Source organism: Myotis nattereri (assembly GCF_964212035.1).
Source record: "Myotis nattereri genome assembly, chromosome: 3".
Lineage (NCBI taxonomy): Eukaryota > Metazoa > Chordata > Mammalia > Chiroptera > Vespertilionidae > Myotis > Myotis nattereri.
In genome coordinates, this window is record NC_138077.1 from 168,372,445 (window position 1) to 168,391,551 (window position 19,107).

At 41.5% G+C, this 19,107-nt stretch overlaps 1 protein-coding gene across 1 annotated transcript in view; it reads left to right on the forward strand.

The window, feature by feature from the left end:
- LOC308515531 (uncharacterized protein C1orf141 homolog) overlaps window positions 1–18,569 on the forward strand; it is a gene marked incomplete at both ends in the record, with an annotated part of 33,328 nt that extends 14,759 nt beyond the window's left edge. Inside the window, 6 exons of the mRNA XM_081086060.1 lie at window positions 4,362–4,465; window positions 8,568–8,635; window positions 10,364–10,508; window positions 13,245–13,314; window positions 15,510–15,699; window positions 17,988–18,569. Of these exons, the coding sequence (XP_080942186.1) occupies window positions 4,362–4,465; window positions 8,568–8,635; window positions 10,364–10,508; window positions 13,245–13,314; window positions 15,510–15,699; window positions 17,988–18,569 (1,159 nt within the window). The remainder of the gene's footprint in view (window positions 1–4,361; window positions 4,466–8,567; window positions 8,636–10,363; window positions 10,509–13,244; window positions 13,315–15,509; window positions 15,700–17,987) is intronic.
- Between the last annotated feature and the right edge of the window lie 538 nt (window positions 18,570–19,107).

Below are 19,107 nucleotides of genomic sequence, written 5' to 3' on the forward strand. Positions count from 1 at the left end.
ACTTATAATTTAGTTATATCTCAACTAAGTTCACAAAATGAATCCATATAATGTAGTTTAACAAAAGCAAACTACATTAAGAGATTATGTAAACTAGCAAAGAAAGTCATAATCAGTTGAGAACAGAGTTTATCCTCAATCTTATATACCAAATATCTGGCACTTAATTGAATATATTCCCTATAAATCATGTTAAGTATGCATTTATTGAAGGAAAAAGAAAAAGCTGTCATGTACTTCCACCTAACTTTTGGCTTTTCTCCCATAAGCACACTGAATCTTTAAAAGCATTTGGCAAAATTAGTATGTATAACACATCCCCAGAAGAATGTTAATATGACTATAATTTGAGAAATTGAAGACAAAAAGCAAGCCACATAAAGGTACCACATTAGTAATGGGGAAGGGGCTATAACTATGGATATAGAAAAAATTAAAAGTTATAATCAGTACTTTATATAGCTATGCTGCTTTGAAAAATGAATGGGAAATATAAATAAAAAATAGTCTAAACAAGAAAAAGAAAACATTAGAAATCAATAACTAGAAACTTTTCAGAAAGTAGTCAAAATTTTATGAAAGTACCACCTTAAAGCTGGGTCAGAATGCATTTCTTCAAAATTTTAAAGAATTATTTAAATGGTTTCTCAGCATATAGACAAAGATGAAAGCATAATTCCAATTCTTTTTATAAAGCTGTATTTGATCCTCAAGTCTGACCACAAGAATTATAAACCCTTGATGAATCTTACTTATAAAAACAGATTTTTTAAAAATCATAATAATAAAGAGCTAATATGCTAATGGTCGGGACGCCATAACACATAAAGGACTGATCGCAGGAGGCTGCCTGTGCGTGCGCTGTGGGGTGTTGCTCCAAAGACAGGGCAGACGTGGGAGGCGCCCAGAGAAGGTAGGACCATCCTGTGCCGGGGAGGGTGAGGGTGAGAGCCCGTAGCACCCCCCTCACCAGTTCTTCGCCACCCACTGCTCACACTCAGAGTGCTCCGCCACTCACCTGCTAGAGGAAGGAGCACAGTGCAGCAGGCGGGAGGCTTCCACGCTCTCCTCCGGTGCCATGAGAGGGCAGAGCCACCTCATTGCTCTGGAGACAGGGTGGAAGTAGGGAGGCGCCAGGAGAAGGTGGGACCAGCCCAAGGCGACTCTAAGGACTGAGAGCAGGGCTTGAAGCTGCCAGAGAAGGCGCGAGGGGTTGGGGGCTGGGCCAGATGTGCTGGAGCTCTGCATGGAGAGGTTCAGATGTCAAAGCAGGACGGCGGGTGGGTGGGCGGGGCTGCGCGATTTCACGAACTGGGCTCCTAGTCTTACCTAATAATAGAAAAACATGTAAATTGACTGTCCCTCCACTACGCTCACCAGCCAATCAGAAGAGTATGCAAATTAACCCAACAAAGATGGCGGTTAATTTGCATACGTAGGTGCAAAGCGGCGGTGCCCAGCAAAGACGGAGGGCTCTGGGCCAGAGCAGCGAAGACGGAAGGCTCCGGGCCAGAGCTAAGGCCTGGGTCTCGGGTGCCGGAGGAAAACCAGTGCCGGCAGCCAGGGGAAGGGAAGGCCTATTGCACAAATCTCTTTGTGCAACGGGCCTCTAGTTTATAATAAAATATTAGCTTAACTGTTTCATTTGCCTATTCTTAACTCAAAAACATTTAACATAAAATAGTTTTTTATTTCTTCAATTTCACGGGTCATTTTTTGGTTATTAAAAGTCTATCTCAGCGGTTCTCAACCTGTGGGTCGCGACCCCTTTAGCAGTCAAATGACCCTTTCGCAGGGGTCACCTAAGACCATCCTGCATATCAGATATTTACATAACGATTCATAACAGTAGCAACATTACAGTTATGAAGTAGCAACGAAAATAATTTTATGGTTGGGTCACAACATGGGGAACTGTATTTAAAGGGCCAGAAGGTTGAGAACCACTGGTATATCCAGTTTAGTGTTTTGATCCCACATACTACTGAAGGCTTTCCCTTCTCCCATCAAACCAGAATAATGACTTTGTAAGAGCTGAAATGGAAAAGGGCGATGGCCAGCAATTTTCTTCTTCCTGTCCCCCTACCTGTGAGTGAAAGGTGGGTGTGATCTTCCTCTAGCACACCTTCTCCTCTTCCATCTTCTAATCTCTTTTTTCCTCTGGTACAGGAACAGTGGTGTGCTAGAGTTAGCTCCTACTAATTTTTTAGAGCTGATTGTTGAATTTTCAGGAATTTTGTTAGATGGTTATTAAACAGTTATTATTAAAAATCAAATTATGTAAGAATTCAAAGACATACTATAAACAAAGACATTATTTAAAACTTATCACTTCCTAATTATTTTATTACATTTTACTATTATATATAGTCTTGAAATTATTTACATGTATTGTATCCATATGGTAGAACTATTATGTATTATCATGCTACTACACATTTCTTTTCAGTTTCATATTCAATGATGTCCCATTGGTAGCTTGAAATCAACCTTGGATATTTACATCATAAAAACTGACAAATATTACCAATCAAATTTGTACATATTGTATGTCTAGATTTAAGAAAGTTAAGGAGTAAATGTTAATGACGAAGATTAAACTTAAAAGTAGGTCTCTTGCCTGTAGCCATTATATTTTAAACAGCAAAAATTAAAATTGAGGAATATTCTTCCAGTATTCAAAAAGTATTATCTGTCTCAGCAAAGAAGTAACTACAGTGGAGCCTTGAATTCGTTCTGAGACCGAGCTCGTTAAGGAGCTCGTTAACTCAAATTACTCTGTCAACTCAATGCAAAAAATCGGCTGAGAGACAGCTGGTATCTCAAAAAACTCGTTAGTTGGGACACTCCTAAGTCAAGGCCCCATTGTATGTCATTGATGAATATATGAAGGTCCAACATATATTTTCATTGTTCACTTTCATATTATTCCTTAATGTAAATGAAAATGTCAACCAACATTAGAAAAAAATGCTATTAAATAATTTCCAACACCCTCCTATATAGGAGTAAGAGAGGAGGAAGAGGGAAACAACAAAATTTTTTATCTGGCCACTGTTACCATCTTCCCTCTCATTGTTATTTTCTGGTCAATTCTATCATAAAGAACATAGCTGTTGAAATGAGTGAAAGTGATCAAAAGGTACAAATTTCCAGTTATAAGGTAAATGTCCTAGAGATGTAATATATAGCGTGGTGACTATAGTTAACAAACCTCTAGTGAGATTTGCTGACAGAGTGGGAATGAGGAATGAGAGAAAGAAATCAAAGATGACTAGAGTTTTTGGCCTAAGCCTCTGATTGGATGGAGATGAGGAAGCCAGGATGAGGAACAGATGGGGAAGAAGGTATAAGCAAAAATTTGGTTTAAAATATGTGAAGTTTGAGATGGCTATAATACATCTAAATGCAGAAGTCATGTAGTAGTTGCATATATAAATCTGGAGTTCATACAAGAGGCAGGGGTGGGCAAACTTTTTGACTCGAGGGCCACATGGGTTCTTAAACTGGACCGGAGGGCCGGAACAAAGGCATGGATGGAGTGTTTGTGTGAACTAATATAAATTCAAAGTAAACATCATTACATAAAAGGGTACAGTCTTTTTTTCAATAGTTTTATTCATTTCAAACGGGCCGGATCCGGCCCGTGGGCCGTAGTTTGCCCACGGCTGGTTTAGGGTCTAATCTGTACATGGGAACATCAGCATAACTGTATAGGTAATATTTAAAGGTGTGGGACTGGGTAATACCAACTACAGATGAGTGTCTGAGGTCTGAGGACTGAATCATGGGTTACAAGCATTTAGAGGTCAGAAATATCATGAATTATATACCATTAACTTTCTTACATACAGATCGGGGTTGAGGGGGGGTGGGCTGTTGGAGGATGAGGCCCGGAGAGGCAAGTGGCCACAGGCATTCCAGTCATTCTGCCACTCGGTCTATTTGCATATTACCCTTTTAATATAGAGAATAAATGCTGTGATCTGGTATCTGAACTGATCCTAACTCCATGTTTCATCACATTGACTCATATGGCAATGTCCCCAGTATCTTCATTTAACACTTTCCAGCATATTTTTCTAAAAGAGTTAACCAGCTCCTGAACAATAGCTTCCTGAACTGACCTCAATTTTATGGCAACAGCAGTTTCCTGTCTCTTCTTACCTTGAGTGAATATCACTAGTTTTTTCAGCTCCTGCTTATTAGTCCCATTCTTTTACACTTTCTACTGTAATACATTAACACAAAAACATCCAGATCTATATAACTGGGACATCACCACAGTTCTCTAAATTTATTTTTTAGATTAGCCTTATACATTTTCTGATTATTTTAGTTACATTAATTTCATTTTCCAGGTATGTCTCTTTCAAAAATGAGCCTGAACCCAGAAAGAGTGATTTTGAGAAGTTATTACATGCTGCGCCAACAAATACAAAAAATCAAGAAAACAAGTCAATGGGTAATGCTTTGTGTAATGTATTTATTTCTCCTTTGATATATAAATGCATGTTTTTATTATACACTTAAGTATTTGTATCTTAAAGATTTTTGATAATTTAATCTCTGTTGAAAGCATTTGCTCAAAAGTTATCTACACTAATAAAAGAGAAAAATGGTAATTGGCGTACGGCGATACCGTTTTCATTGGCTAATCAGGGCTATATGCAAATTAACTGCCAACTAAGATTGGCAGTTAACTGCCAACAAGATGGCGGCTAATTTGCATATGTAGGCACAATGCAGGGAGGCGAAAGGGAAAGCAGGAAGAAGCCCTCTGCCACTGACAGTGATCTGAAACCCAGGGGGGAGCTAAGAGCTGGGGGGCAGGGCAAAGGCGGCCCGCCTTTGCCCTGCCCCCCAGCCATGATCGGAGAATCAGGCGCCTTTGCCGCCCTGGCCAGTGATAGCAGGAAGTAGGGGTGGAGCCAGCGATGGGAGCTGGGCACGGTCGAAGCTGGCAGTCCCAGGAGCTAGGGGTCCCTTCCATGGGCCTAAAGCGAAGCCCACGATCGCGGCGCTCCCCGCTGCCACTGCAGGTCCCCGCTGCCCGGGCCGGACGCCTAGGCCAGAGGCGTTAGGCCTGGGCAGGGGCGGAACCTGCAACCGGGGGGAGCTGGGGGTCCCCTGCCCAGGCCTGACATCTCTGCCAGAGGCCTCAGGCCTGGTCAAGGGGCCGATCCGGTGATTGGTGATCGGAGGGTGATGAGGGTCAACTCCTCTGGCTGAGGCATCAGGCCTGGGTTGGGGGCGGAGCCGGGGGTGGGGGGATATGATGGTCCCCTTGCCCAGGCCTGAAGCCTGGGTCAGAGGCGTCAGGCTTGGGCGGGGGGTGGAGCAAGCGATCAGAGGGAGATGGGGGTCCCCTGCCCAGGCATGATTCCTGGGCCAGAGGCCTCAGGCCTGGGCGGGGGCCAGAGCCAGTGATCGGGGGGAGGTGGGGGTCCCCTGTCCAAGCCTGACACCTCTGGCGGAGGCGTCAGGCCTGGGCAAGGGGCCCATCAGGCGATCAGAGGGTGATGGGGGTCAACGCCTGAGGGCTCCCAGTATGTGAGAGGGGGCAGGTTGGGCTGAGGGACACTATCCCCCCCCCCCACACCCAGTGCACGAATTTCGTGCACCGGGCCCCTAGTCTACACTAATAAAAGACAAACATACAAATTGACCATACCTTTGCTATGCCTTAAGCCACACCCACCAGCCAATCAGAGTGACTATATGCAAATTAACCCAACCAAGATGCGTCCGGCAGCCACGGAGCTGGAGCAAGCAGGAGGCTTGGTTGCCCCAATGATGGAGGAAGCCAAGCTTCCCCGCCTGCCACAGTGGCTCTGAGCTCCACTCAAAGCAACAAAGTTTCAATTATAGAAGGTAAATAAACCCCAGATACCTGCTTTCAGCGGGCCGTGGCCACGGAGCTGGAGCGAGCAGGAAGCCAAGCTTCCCTGCCACAGCCGGCTCTGAGCTCCACTAAAAGCAACAAAGTTTCAATTATAGAAGGTAAATAAATCCCAGAATAAAAAATAAAAATAAAAAAAAGGAGAGACTGGGAACTTCCGTCGCCGAAGGAGCTTGGAAAGGCCCTCAGCTCCTCACCCAGACTGGCCAGGCACCCCAGTGGGGGCCACCCTCACCCTAAAGGGGGTGTGCTCAGCCTGCAAATAGCCATCAGCCCCTCACGCAGGCTGGCCAGGCACCCCAGTGGGGACCCCCACACTGAAGGGGGTGTGATCAGCCTGCAAACACCCATCAGGCCCTCACCCAGGCTGGCCAGGCACCCCAGCGGAACCCCCACCCTGATACGGGACACCCTTCAGGGCAAACCAAGTGGCCCCTACCCGTGCACCAGGCCTCTATCCTATAGTATAAAAGGATAATATACAAACTGACCTTAACAGCAGAACGACTGGGAATCACTGGTCACTATGACACACACTGACCACCAGGGGGAAGATGCTCAATGCAGGAGCTGCCCCCTGGTAGTCAGTGCACTCCCACAGGGGCGCTCTGCTCAGCCACAAGCCAGGCTGAAGGCTGCCAGTACAGCGGTGGTGGAGGGAGCCTCTCCTGCCTCCTCAGCAGTGCTAAGGATGTCTGACTGCAGCTTAGGCCTGCTCCCCGCTGGCAAGTGCACATCCCCCGAGGGCTCCTGGGTTGCCAGAGGGATGTCTGATTGCCAGCTTAGGCCCAATCCCCCAGGGAGCAGGCCTAAGCCAGTAGGTGGTCATCCCCTGAGGAGTCCCAGACTGTGAGAGGGCAGAGGCCTGGCTGAGGAACCACCCGCCCCCCCCCCCCCCCGAGTGCACAAATTTTTGTGCACCGGGCCTCTAGTGGATTATAACTGCAGTGTGAAAATTTTTAGTGAGCTATAAAGAAGAATTTCCTAAGAGAAAGAGATGTTAAATATCTGAATGGGTAATTTATATAATTAAGAAGATATTTTTATGTTTATTTTTCTAGAAAGAAAAATTCTGAATTTCTTTTCAGTTCATCATAATGGCCTTTACCATTCATATTTCTACTGACATTTCTGCACATGGTTATTTATGTATTATCTAAGAAAATGGAAGCTTTCTCTGTACCTCTCCTCTTTCTTAGCTCTTACCAGAATTGCTTTTAAAATCCCTTTATGGACTTACTGACTTTTTCTAGCATGCACATCAAAACTCTTTCAGCTTCTACCCACTTCCAAAGCCACTTGCATATTCTTACGTATTTGTTACAGCAGCATCCCACTTCTCGGTACCAATTTCTCTCTGAGTTCAGGCTACTATAACAACCTGCTATAGCGTGAGTGGCTTAAACAACAAATATTTATTTCTCCCAGTTCTGGAGGCTGGAAGTCTGAGATTGGGGTGCTAGTATGGTCAGGTTCTGGGGAAGGTCCTTTCCCTGGTTTGCAGACAGCCACCTTTCTTTTTGTGCCGGCTCTCTCTTAGGCATTAATCCCATCATGGGGGCCCCACCCTCATTACCTCATCTAAACCTAATTACCTCCCAAAGGCTCACTTCCAAATATCACATTGAGGATCAGAGCTTCAACATATAAATTTTGGGCGGCACAAAAACATTCAGTACAAAGCAGTTACCCTATCTAAATTATACCTCCATGTATATTATCACTCACCAACATCTGTTTATTTCTTTCACAGCATATATCTCAATTTATAATTATTCACTTCTTTGTCTCTTGTTTATTTTCTGTATTACTCACTAAAATGTATGCATCATTGGGAAGGAATTGCCATTCTAGAGTCTAGTACCAGTGCCTGGTATTGTAGGTGCTCAACAAATAACCATTGATTGAATGACTACCACACACTGTATTTGCTTGTTACATCTATTTTTTATCTCATTTAAGTCTCACAGCATCCATATTAAAATAAGGACTATCATTTCCACTTAACAGGTGAGGACTCAGAGGGATTAAATAACTTTCCTTAGGCTACATAACTCACATACAAGAAAAGTAGGTTTTGGTCCCAGGCTATCTAAATGCAAAGTCTGTATGCTTTACCCTACATTATGCCTAGTTCAAGACAGTCCATTAAATGATAATCCACATTAATAAAACTCATAATTTGAAATGGGGTTATCGTATTATAGTAATTAATCAAAAGTTATATTCTGTTGTCCAGCTGGTGTGGCTCAGTGGTTGAGTCTCAACTTATGAACCAAGAGGTCACAGTTCGATTCCCAGTCAGGGCATGTGCCCGGGCTGCAGGCTCAATCACCAGTAGAGGCATGCAGGAGGCAGACAATCAATGATTCTCTCTCATCATTAATGTTTCTATTTCTCTCTCCCTCTACTTTCCTCTCCAAAATCAATAAAAATATGTTTTAAAAAAAGTTATATTCTGTTAATAGAAATTCACTTCTAAAGCACATTATTCTAGAATATATTTAGCTCTAAAAATGTGAAAGCAATTCTATGTAAGCAAACAAGATTATCAAACTACATTTCTAAAAATTTTACTATATGTAGAGAAAATAGTTTATTGAGTTAAATTAAAAGTAGTCTAATAGTGTAGAAATATCATTTATGTTTGTATTTGTTCCTTTAGAACTACCAGAAGAAAATCGAAAATCAAGATATGATAGATCTTTTCTTTTTCTTAAGGATACAGATGAGGTAGGTTTAATTTGTATGCTTATAATTACTTAATAGCAATTCAAATTAACCCAAATAATTTTGTATATATTTCTACCAGTCCCAAATTCAAATGAGTTTTAGGATTCAAAAGCATAAGATTTTATGTGTGATATTATGGAAAACTTTATATTTGGAGATAATAGAGGAAATAATATATTATTTGTTGGATAATCAGTACAATAGAAATTATTTATTAAATATGATAAGGACTAGCAGTTCCCATAAAGTTGGTTAAGACAGGGCATCATAATTTATACATGCATAACTTAAACATTTAATTTTAAATATGAAAATATATATGTATTTGTTAATCTTTTGATGTGTGCCAAGACCATTTTTGAGCATGCGATGGTTATTTAGATTATATAATTAAAATAATTACTACTATAACAGGTTTTCTTCTCAAGTCAATTTCCATAATTTTCCTTTATGTTAAAGTTTCTCTGTTTGACTTTCATATCTGTAGTCCATTTCTCTCACAACTCTCCTTAACTATTCGAACTTGTCTTTTATACTCAATAAGGAGTAAATGTCCCCTGTTCTAAACATGCTGTTTTCTTGACCTTCTTATGAATACTCTGGGCTTCTTCTGAAATATCCTCATCTCTAAATCCTAGTATTAAGTTCTTCCTCATTGATGAAATATTTTTTGTCAGTTTTAGCCCTCACTGATATTCCTCTTTTCTAAACTCCTCCTCATTTATTGATTAGTTTGGTTCTTAGTGATATTACTCTACTACATTATTTACTAATGTTTCATGTATGCTAATCACATCTATCCAATAAGAACGTGGAGCTCACGCTGGCCAGTGTGGCTCAGTCTGCTGGGCATACACGAAAAGGTGGTGGGTTCAATTCCAGTTGGGGCACATATCCAGGTTTTGGGTTCAATCCCTGGTCAGGGTGCATTCCGGAGGCAACTGATCAATGTTTCTCTCTCTCTCTCTTTCTCCCTCCCTCTCTATAAAAATCTATTTTAAATTAAAAAAAAAAAAAGGAATGTGAGTTCCTGGTGGCCTAGATTTTTATCATATGCTTATTTTATCATATATTATCCAGAACTACATATATTCTGTGCCTAGTGTGAAAAACAATTGTGGGTGCTAAAAACATATTTGGTTTGTTGATGAAGATTCATAAATTATACAGTTTATATTTACATATGCACATGTATGTTTTGGATATCTAGCTATGTGTATTTAAGTAAAAACATATGGAGCCAATCTGAGACTCTAATTTAGGAAAATCCAGATAATTTGTTCCAGTTTCTCCCCCTTTACTCAGGGCTATTTTGCTGTATTGACTCTGTATGAGAAAGTAAAGCCTCTGTTTAAATTGAGAAGGCTATTTGTTTCTCAGTATTTGAACTTTAGACTTTCCCTACACTTGGCTAAATAAGTTTTATATGGATTTAAAGGCTAGGTTTTAAAGACAGAGAAAGTAAAAATTAGTAAAATTGTGAACATGGGCAAGTTTTTAAATTTCTGTACATTGGTTTCCTTACCTATAAATGGCAATAACACCCATCTCATGGGGGTTTTTTTGAGAATTAAATAAACATATTTTAAAGTATTTAAAGAACTAGACAACTATTAGTTACCATAATTAGATATTCCAAAGGTGAATAAGCAAGTATAAATTATCAATATACACATGGAAAGAAACTATTTCTAAAACAGGTTTCCTTTTTTGTTTTCTGAATTTTAGGTAGACTATGCTAAGCCCTTACAGTATCTATTTTCACCGCATAAACAAGAATATACAAGAACATTGGGTTCTACAATCTCTTCTCCTATGCCCAGCATTCAATCTAATGCTTATAAGAAGGAAAAAGTTGCTACTTTATTTAAAGGTATACACATTGTGTGTTTATATTGAAATAACTGAAAATTAACTGCACCTAACTTTTAGGCATAAGCATTAAGAAAATCTTTAACCATCCTTGTCAGTGTGGCTCAGTTGGTCTCACTATCTCCCATCCCCTTTCTATAAAATGATCAATGACTGTGTCCTTGGGTGAGGATTTTCTTTTTAATTTAAAAAATTAAGAAAATCTGCCCAACCAATGTGGCTCAGTGGTTGAGGATTGACCTATGAACCAGAAGGTCATGGTTGATTCCTGGTCAGGGTTGTAAACTCAATCCCCAGTAGGGGGCATGCAGGAGGCAACCAATCAATGATTCTCTCCCATCATTGATGTCTCTATCCCTCTCCCCCTTTCCCTTCCTCTCTCTGAAATCAATCATATATATATATTTGAATCAATAAAATATATATATATATATATATATATATATATATATATATATATATATATTTTAGAGGCCCAGTGCATGAAATTTGTGCACTTGGGGGTGGGGGTTGCCCATCAGCCCGGCCTGCACCCTCTCACAGTCTGGGAGCCCCACAAATGATCACCCCAAAGAGGTAGGCCCTGCCGCCAGCCGGGTAGCCTGGGCCTCCTTCTTTGTGGCAAGCGTGGAGCCCCCCGATTGATGGACTGCCCCACAGGCTATGGCCTGGGCCTCCCTCTGCAGGGCAATCATGGAGCGATGGCCAGGTCCCCGACCAATCACATCACACCTGCCTTGGGCTGGCCTAGTGCCAGTGAGTGCCATAGCATGGTCATCTATGATTGTTTTGCTATTCAGCCATTTGGTCAGTTTGCATATTACCCTTTTATTATTATAGACTAGAGGCCCGGTGCACAAAAATTGTGCCCTCGGGAGTGTCCTTCAGCCCAGCCTGTGCCCTCTCACAGTCTGGGTGAGGGGCTTAGGGCTGTTTGCAGGTTGGCTAAGCCCCCCAGAGGGGACCCTCACTCCATGAGGGTGTGGCCATCCTGGGTGAGGGGCTGATGGATGTTTACAGGCTGGCCACAGCCCCCAGCCACCCAAGCTCCCAGTGGAGGCCAGCTGGAAGCAGATATCTGGGATTTATTTATCTTCTATAATTGAAACTTTGTTGCCATGAGTGGAGGCCACAGCTGGCTCAGGGCAAGCGGGAAGCTTGGCTTCCTCCCTCACCCAGGCCACCAAGCCTCCTGCTTGCTCAAGCTTCATGGTTGCTGGCTGCCATCTTGGTTGGGTTAATTTGCATATAGTCACTCTGATTGGCTGGTGTGCGTGGCTTGGGGCATGGCGAAGGTACTGTCAATTAGCATCTTTATCTTTTATTAGATTAGATATATATCCTATATAATAAAAGAGAAAAATGTAAATTAACCATCCTTCCACTATGCTCAAGCCATGCCCACAAGCCACGCACACCAGCAAATCAGGAGTGTTATGCAAATTAACCCAACTAAGATGGCAGTAGCCATGGAGCTGGAGCCTTGCAAGAGGCTTGGGCTGACCCTGGCAATGGAGGAAGCCAAGCTTCCCTCCTGCCCTGGCTGGCCCTGGACTACGCTCAAGGCTACAAAGTTTCAGTTATACAAGATAAATAAATCCCAGAAAAAAGAAGGAAAATAAGGAGAAGCTGGGAGCTTTGGTCACCAGGGGGCGTGGCCAGCCTGAAAACGGCCCTCAGCCCCTCACCCAGGCTAGCCAGGCACCCCAACGGGACCTCCAACCTGATCCAGGACACCCTTAAGGGCAAACCAGCTGGCCCCCACCTGTGCACCAGGCCTCTATCCTACAGAATAAAAGGGTAATATGCAAATTGACCCTAACACCAGAACAACTGGGAATGACTGGTCACTATGACACACATTGACCACCAGAGGGCAGATGCTCAATGCAGGAGCTGCCCCCTGGTGGTCAGTGCACTCCCAAGGGGAAGCTCTGCTCAGCCACAAGCCAGGCTGACGGCTGCCTGTACAGCAGTGGTGGTGGGAGCCTCTCCCGCCTCCTCAGCAGCGCTAAGGATGTCTGACTGCAGCTTAGGCCTGCTCCCCGCTGGCAAGTGGACATCCCCCGAGGGCTCCCGGGCTGCTAGAGGGATGTCTGACTGCCAGCTTAGGCCTGGTCCCCCAGGAAGCAGGCCTAAGCCAGCAGGTGGACATCCCCTGAGGGGTTCCAGACTGTGAGAGGGCACAGGCCAGGCTGAGGGACCCCCTCCCCCCTCAGTGCACAAATTTTTGTGCACTGGGCCTCTAGTGTGTGTGTGTGTGTGTGTGTATAAATTTATATATATATAAAATTTTCTTTTTAATCCTCACCTGAGGATATTTTTTCCATTGATTTCGAGAGAAACATCAACACATCAACGTGAGAGAGACACATTGATTGGCATCCCCCTAATGGGATGGGGAACCTGCAACCAAGGTAAATGTCCTTGACTGGGAATCGAACCCAAGACCCTTTGGTCTATGGGCCAGTGCTCTAACCTCTGAATTAAACCAGCCAGGGCAATAAAAACATATTTAAAAATAAGTGAATAAAATAAAAGGGGACATCTGTAATACTTTCAACAGTAAAGATAAATTTTTAAAAAAGAAGTTTTTACTGAGTAACTACTACAGATAAGGCACTATACCTGGTGTTTTTCTGTACGTTATTTTATATTGTAAGATATTTTTTATAAGATATTTTCTAAATTCCATAATATGTATTTTGCCTTTTATGATGATTTTTTATAATTTCAGGTCAAACTGAAAAAAAACCTGGGAAATCATTTGATATGGTTGTTCACTTAGAAGATCATGTAAATAAAAGGTAATTTATTTAAAATTTTTAAATATTTCATTCTATTCAAAGATGTTTCCTTTTTTTTATTTTTTTTTTAATTCTTTATTAGTTAAGGTATTACAAATGTGTCCTTATCCCCCTCATAGCCACCCCCCCCCCCACTCATGTTCTCATCCCCCTGTTCATGTCCATTGGTTTGGCTTATATGCATGCATACAAGTCCTTTGGTTGATCTCTTTCCCTAACCCCTCCCTCCCCTACTTTCCCTCTGGGGATTAATAGTCTGATCGCTGTTTCTCTGTCTTTGGATCTGTCCCTGTTTATCAGTCTATGTTGTTCTCTATAATCCACAAACGAGTGAGATCATGGTGTATTTATCTTTCTCTGACTGGCTTATTTCACTTAGCATAAAGCTCTCCAGTTCCATCCATGCTGTTGCAAAAGGCAAGAGTTCCTTCTTTTTTACCGCAGCATAGTATTCCATTGTGTAGATGTACCACAGTTTTCTAATCCATTCATCTGCTGATGGGCACTTAGGCTGTTTCCAAATCTTAGCTATGGTGAATTGTGCTGCTATGAACATAGGGGTGCATATATCCTTTCTGATTGATGTTTCTGGTTTCTTGGAATATATTCCTAGAAGTGGGATCACTGGGTCAAATGGGAGTTCCATTTTTAGTTTTTTGAGGAAACTCCATACTGTTCTCCACAGTGGCTGCACCAGTCTGCATTCCCACCAGCAGTGCAGAAGGGTTCCTTTTTCTCCACATTCTCTCCAACACTTGTTGTTTGTTGATGTGTTGATGATAGCCATTCTGACAGGTGTGAGATGATACCGCATTGTCGTTTTGATTCCCATCTCTCGTATAATTAGTGACTTTGAGCACGTTTTCATATGTCTTTCGGCCTTCTGTATGTCCTCTTCTAAAAGTGTCTATCTAGGTCCGTTGCCCATTTTTTGATTGGATTGTTTATCTTCCTATTGTTAAGTTGCATGAGTTCCCTGTAATGTTGGAGATTAAACCCTTATCGGTGATATCATTGGCAAATATGTTCTCCCATGTAGTGGGTCTTCTTGTTGTTTTGTTGATGGTTTCCTTTGCTGTGCAAATCAAAGATGTTTCTAATAGGAAAAGGTTCTGCTTTTATTTTCTAGTAGGCCAGAATGAATTTTTTCTGGCTTATGACTATTTAGGTTCATAGTACAATCCAATGGCTGATCTTTGACTGCTCAGCTAGTCAGCATTACATGTGGACCTTGAACACATGTTCTATCTGCTGCAAGTTTACAGTCAAATGGAGAGAAAGACATGGTAAAATGAGTGTAGAGACTACAATAGTTGAGATTCCTCAAACTCTATGTAATGAAAAATAATCATATTAATCCAGTGTGCTTTAAAATTTGTTTGGAGCAATAATATTTAGTCTCTTTAGGTTTACCTCCGTCCTCCTCTTTCTTTCTAAGGTTGTATCTGAGTAGATGAGTGAGGGGCTCACTGGACTTTGTGACTGAGGAGAGGTCCTTGGCCAAGGGTCTTCGTCAATATCCTTGTACTGCTGGTCTCATTCCTAGATGTGCTGTGACTGCTGCTGTCTGGTTCATGTACTGGTACATATGGTCTATTCTCTCTGAATTTAGATAGGGTCCACTCTTACTGCTCATCAGTAAGGTAGGACTTTCTGAGTCTCTTCCATCTCCTTCATCGGCTCTGTGATTGTCCAGCACGTATGCCAAGCCTTTGCTATGGGTTACCTCATCCTTGCAATAGCAAGCTCCTTGGCAAGTCTAAACTCAGTGTCCATGTCACTTGTGAACCAAGGGAGAGCTAACATGCCTAACCCCGCTATTCCATCCTGTTGAAAAGCTGGGGCCACCCTATGTTGGCAGGAAGCTGCCCTGCAAAGCACTTTCTCCCAGAATCTCAACAAAGGATGTGGAAATACCTCTCTACCTTTGGTGTTCTCAACCTACATAATATCCATTCCCCCACTGAAAACCAAAGAGCCACACAGATTACTGTCTCGCTTCCACCACCACTTGCTGTCCCCTCCTCCCCCTCTCCTCCTCCCCCAAACCAGGCAGGAAGCCATCTCTTGTCTGATCTATGGCAAAGGGTTTGGGGGAGATGTGGGCAGTGACTTTGAGGAATTGGGACAGACAAAAACTGGCAAGCTGAAATCAGCCCTACAGACATTTATACTGAACTTGTGTTCATTTTCAGAAGAAAATCTCCTCTACAGATGAATGATTTTTGTACAAAAGAAAATAAATCCGTCAGAACTGATCCATTAAGTGAGTCTCATGCAGTAGGAAAGAAAAGCTTGCTCCCCTTATGCTTTGAGGATGAATTGAAAAAGCCAGATGCCACGATAATCAACATTAGTCCGGCAAAGACAGTAACTGATCACAAGGTAACAGTCACTGCTGTCCAGTAAACGTGCGTATTCCACGACTTGTGGGAATGTCATGTTAGAGTGGCCAGAATCTTTGGTAAATCCTTCTTTTGGTTTCACACGCTTAAAGTCCTAACGCTCTTTTTGAAACCGTCACCCCCAAGCTGGGGGTTCCTTTGCACCAGCTGAACATTCCGCATGTTTTTAAATGAAGAAGGCTTTATCAAATTTTCTCGATTGTAAGGAAATATGAAATAAAAATGGTATTTTAAAAAATGGATCATGCATCACTTTTCTATCAATCTACTCCAGCTATTTCAACCAGAAAGTCCACTTATTACAGGCTATTTGGCAGCTCACAGAGTCTCTAGGAAGGCTGAAAGCTGTCCAGTCAGAAGTCACCAAGTTACAGACCCAGACTGCTCCACTGGGGCCCATGCTATTGTCACAGATGACAGTCAACAACTCTGATTCTGGGCAAAAGACACTATTTCTAAGACCCTTGCCGCTGCTGCCCTTCAAAGCTATATATATCCATCACCATCCTCACTAAAATAGTTTTAACTATTTTTTCAGAGTCCTTGCTTTTTCTTAATTAAAGACTTGTCTTTGATATATCTTACTGGAAGAGCCCAGGTCACATGCCTATGCCCTAACCTCAAGAGAGGCTGATACAGTCTGCTTCTCCTTAAAGGTACATAGATTTGAAAGGTGAAAAATTCCTAAGGTATTGGACAGAACAAAAATATGACACATCTCCACTACTGTGGTTTAGTGGATAACATTGGCATTACCAATGGATTGCAAAATTCGGTCTTCTGTCATTTGGGGGGAAATCATAGGCATTAACATGTCTTTAAACTAAGTATACTAATAAATAATTAGATAGATCTTAGTTTCTTATTTTATTAACTAGAGGCCTGGTGCATGAGATTTGTGCACTTGGAGAGGTCCTTCAGCCTGGCCTGCGCCCTCTTGCAGACCAGGAGCCCTTGGGGGATGTCCGACTGATGGCTTAGGCCTGCTCCCCAGCAGTTGGACATCCTTAGTGCTGCCTTGGAGGTGGGAGAGGCTCCCGCCACCACCACTGCACTCGCCAGCTGTGAGCCTGGCTTCTGGCTGAGTGGCGCTCCTGCTGTGGGAGAGCACTGACCACCAGAGGGCAGCTCCTGCATTGAACGTCTTCCCCCTGGTGGTCCGGTGTACATCATAGCGACCAGTCGTTCTGCCATTCAGTTCATTTGCATATTAGCCTTTTATTATATAGGATTATACTAGAGGGCCGGTGCACAGATTCATGTACTAGTGGGGCCTCCAGGGATCGGGCCGAAATTGGCTCTACGACATCCCCTGAGGGGTCCCAGATTGAGAGAGGGTGCAGGCCAGGCCGAGGGACCCCACTGGTGCATGATTGAAGCTGGGGAGGGACTGTGGGAGCACTCCAGAGTGTGTCTGGCCTGCCTCACCCAGGCCTGATCAGCTGGACCCCAGCAGCAAGCTAACCTACCAGTTGGAGTATATGTTCCCTAGTCGTCAGTGTGCATCATAGTAACTTGTCAAATGGTTGAACGTCAGACACTTAACATATTAGGCTTTTATTATATAGGATATCTAAAGAAAAGGTAGCAGTCATTGTAAACTAAACACTGATAATATTTATACTTAAAAGTTTTTTTGGAGTTAATTTTTTTGCTCTAGAAATGTGTGGAAGAGATTCATGAGAAGCTCATACATACACATTTTGCTATTACTGTGATAAAAATAATCTATTTTAAAGTCAATCTACCACTTTGGCTATTTTATACTGCAGATATATATTAGGCACTTCTTATGTGTTAAGTATTGGGGCACAATAAAAAATACAACTGTTGTAAAGATAATTTTAGATTTTCTGAATTATTTACTAGGATATCCAGACTTTGCAATTTGTGTTTGTTATCAGTTATGTCTCTTATGACCTTTGACTCAATCCATTTTTTTATATGCTTCTTAATTCTGGACATGAAAACCTAAGAAATGTCAGAATGATGTTTATTCTACCAATAGCCCACCTTATTTATAAAAGTGTTTTAGAAGGCCCAAAGTTCAGATTTTTAACGCTAACATCCTGATAAAATATTAAGAAGAGAAAGAAGTATGTCATGTCACATACAAGTACTTGTTTTTGTGTGTGCGTTTGAATATCACTATCATTCACATTTAAAACTTCTATGTATCTTTTTTGAATATTTTATTTTGTTTAAAATATATGTAGCCATCTTGCCTCAATAGACTGATGACTAAGTACTCTTTTCTTTAATTCACAGGAACAAAATTACACAAATCCCATAATTTTTCATGAGACTAGACATGTACAAATGTTTCTTTTGACAAAAAATAGGCTTCTGCTCTATCCTATGGAAAATAGAAACGTTGGCCCACACAAAAGAGTACATTTTGCTTCAGAAAGAAATGAAGTTATCAAACCTGAAATTAATAATCAATTTATTACTTCTACAAAACCTAAAAAAATCATGCCTACAGCATGGAGGAAGCGTATGCAGGCAATATCTTTTGCAGTGTGTCGCAGAGTTGTAGAAGATAAACTAAAGAAGAAAACTACTATGCAAACATCCAAAAACATATCTGAGAAATCCTATAATTTCTCAGAGCCTCTTTCCAGCCTAACAAAAAAATGTGTAGATTTCCTTGGTAAAACTGTCATTCAAGAAACAAGTGCTAAAATTGGCAAATTTGAAAGAATGTTGTTCACAGTAACACCAACGGGCAAATTCAGTGCTTCACCTGTCAAATGTTGCTCAAAGCCTTTAAAACACGTAATCCAAGTCCACAAATTACCGACTGTAACTCCACTGGATAATTTGTTAACCTTTTCAAGTGAAAATTAAATGCCTCATAAAATATTGTTTACCGTAATACTTGGGTAACAAGAAGCAAAGAACAAAGTTTCAAGATCATAGAAGAAATTCTTGTTGAAATAGTAATGTTCTAATGGATGGCATAAGAAAGCAAAGCATAAAAATTAGAGTTATAAATCAATAGACCTCTGTTTAAGAAAAAATCAATGCTTTTACAAGAAAAAAAGAACAAAATTAGGAAATAAGTATCAACAAGGGGAATTAGTTCATGAATTTCTATTACCCCAATTTGGTCCTCAATCACCAGCATTCCTACAGTAAAATTTGATTTGGACCAAGAATGTCAGACTGATTCTGGAAATTCACTATTAGAAGCCAAATAACATCGATAACTTTGCTCTATAATTGAATAAAAAATAAAATAAATGTACTATTAACTTGATGTATTTGGAATTAATCATATCAGCATTGTAGATAATCATTGAAAAATATTTTACATTAGCAATTTGTGCAATTATAAAGGCTTTGTAAATTTTCAGATAGTTTTTTGTTAGTAAATGTTAGAACT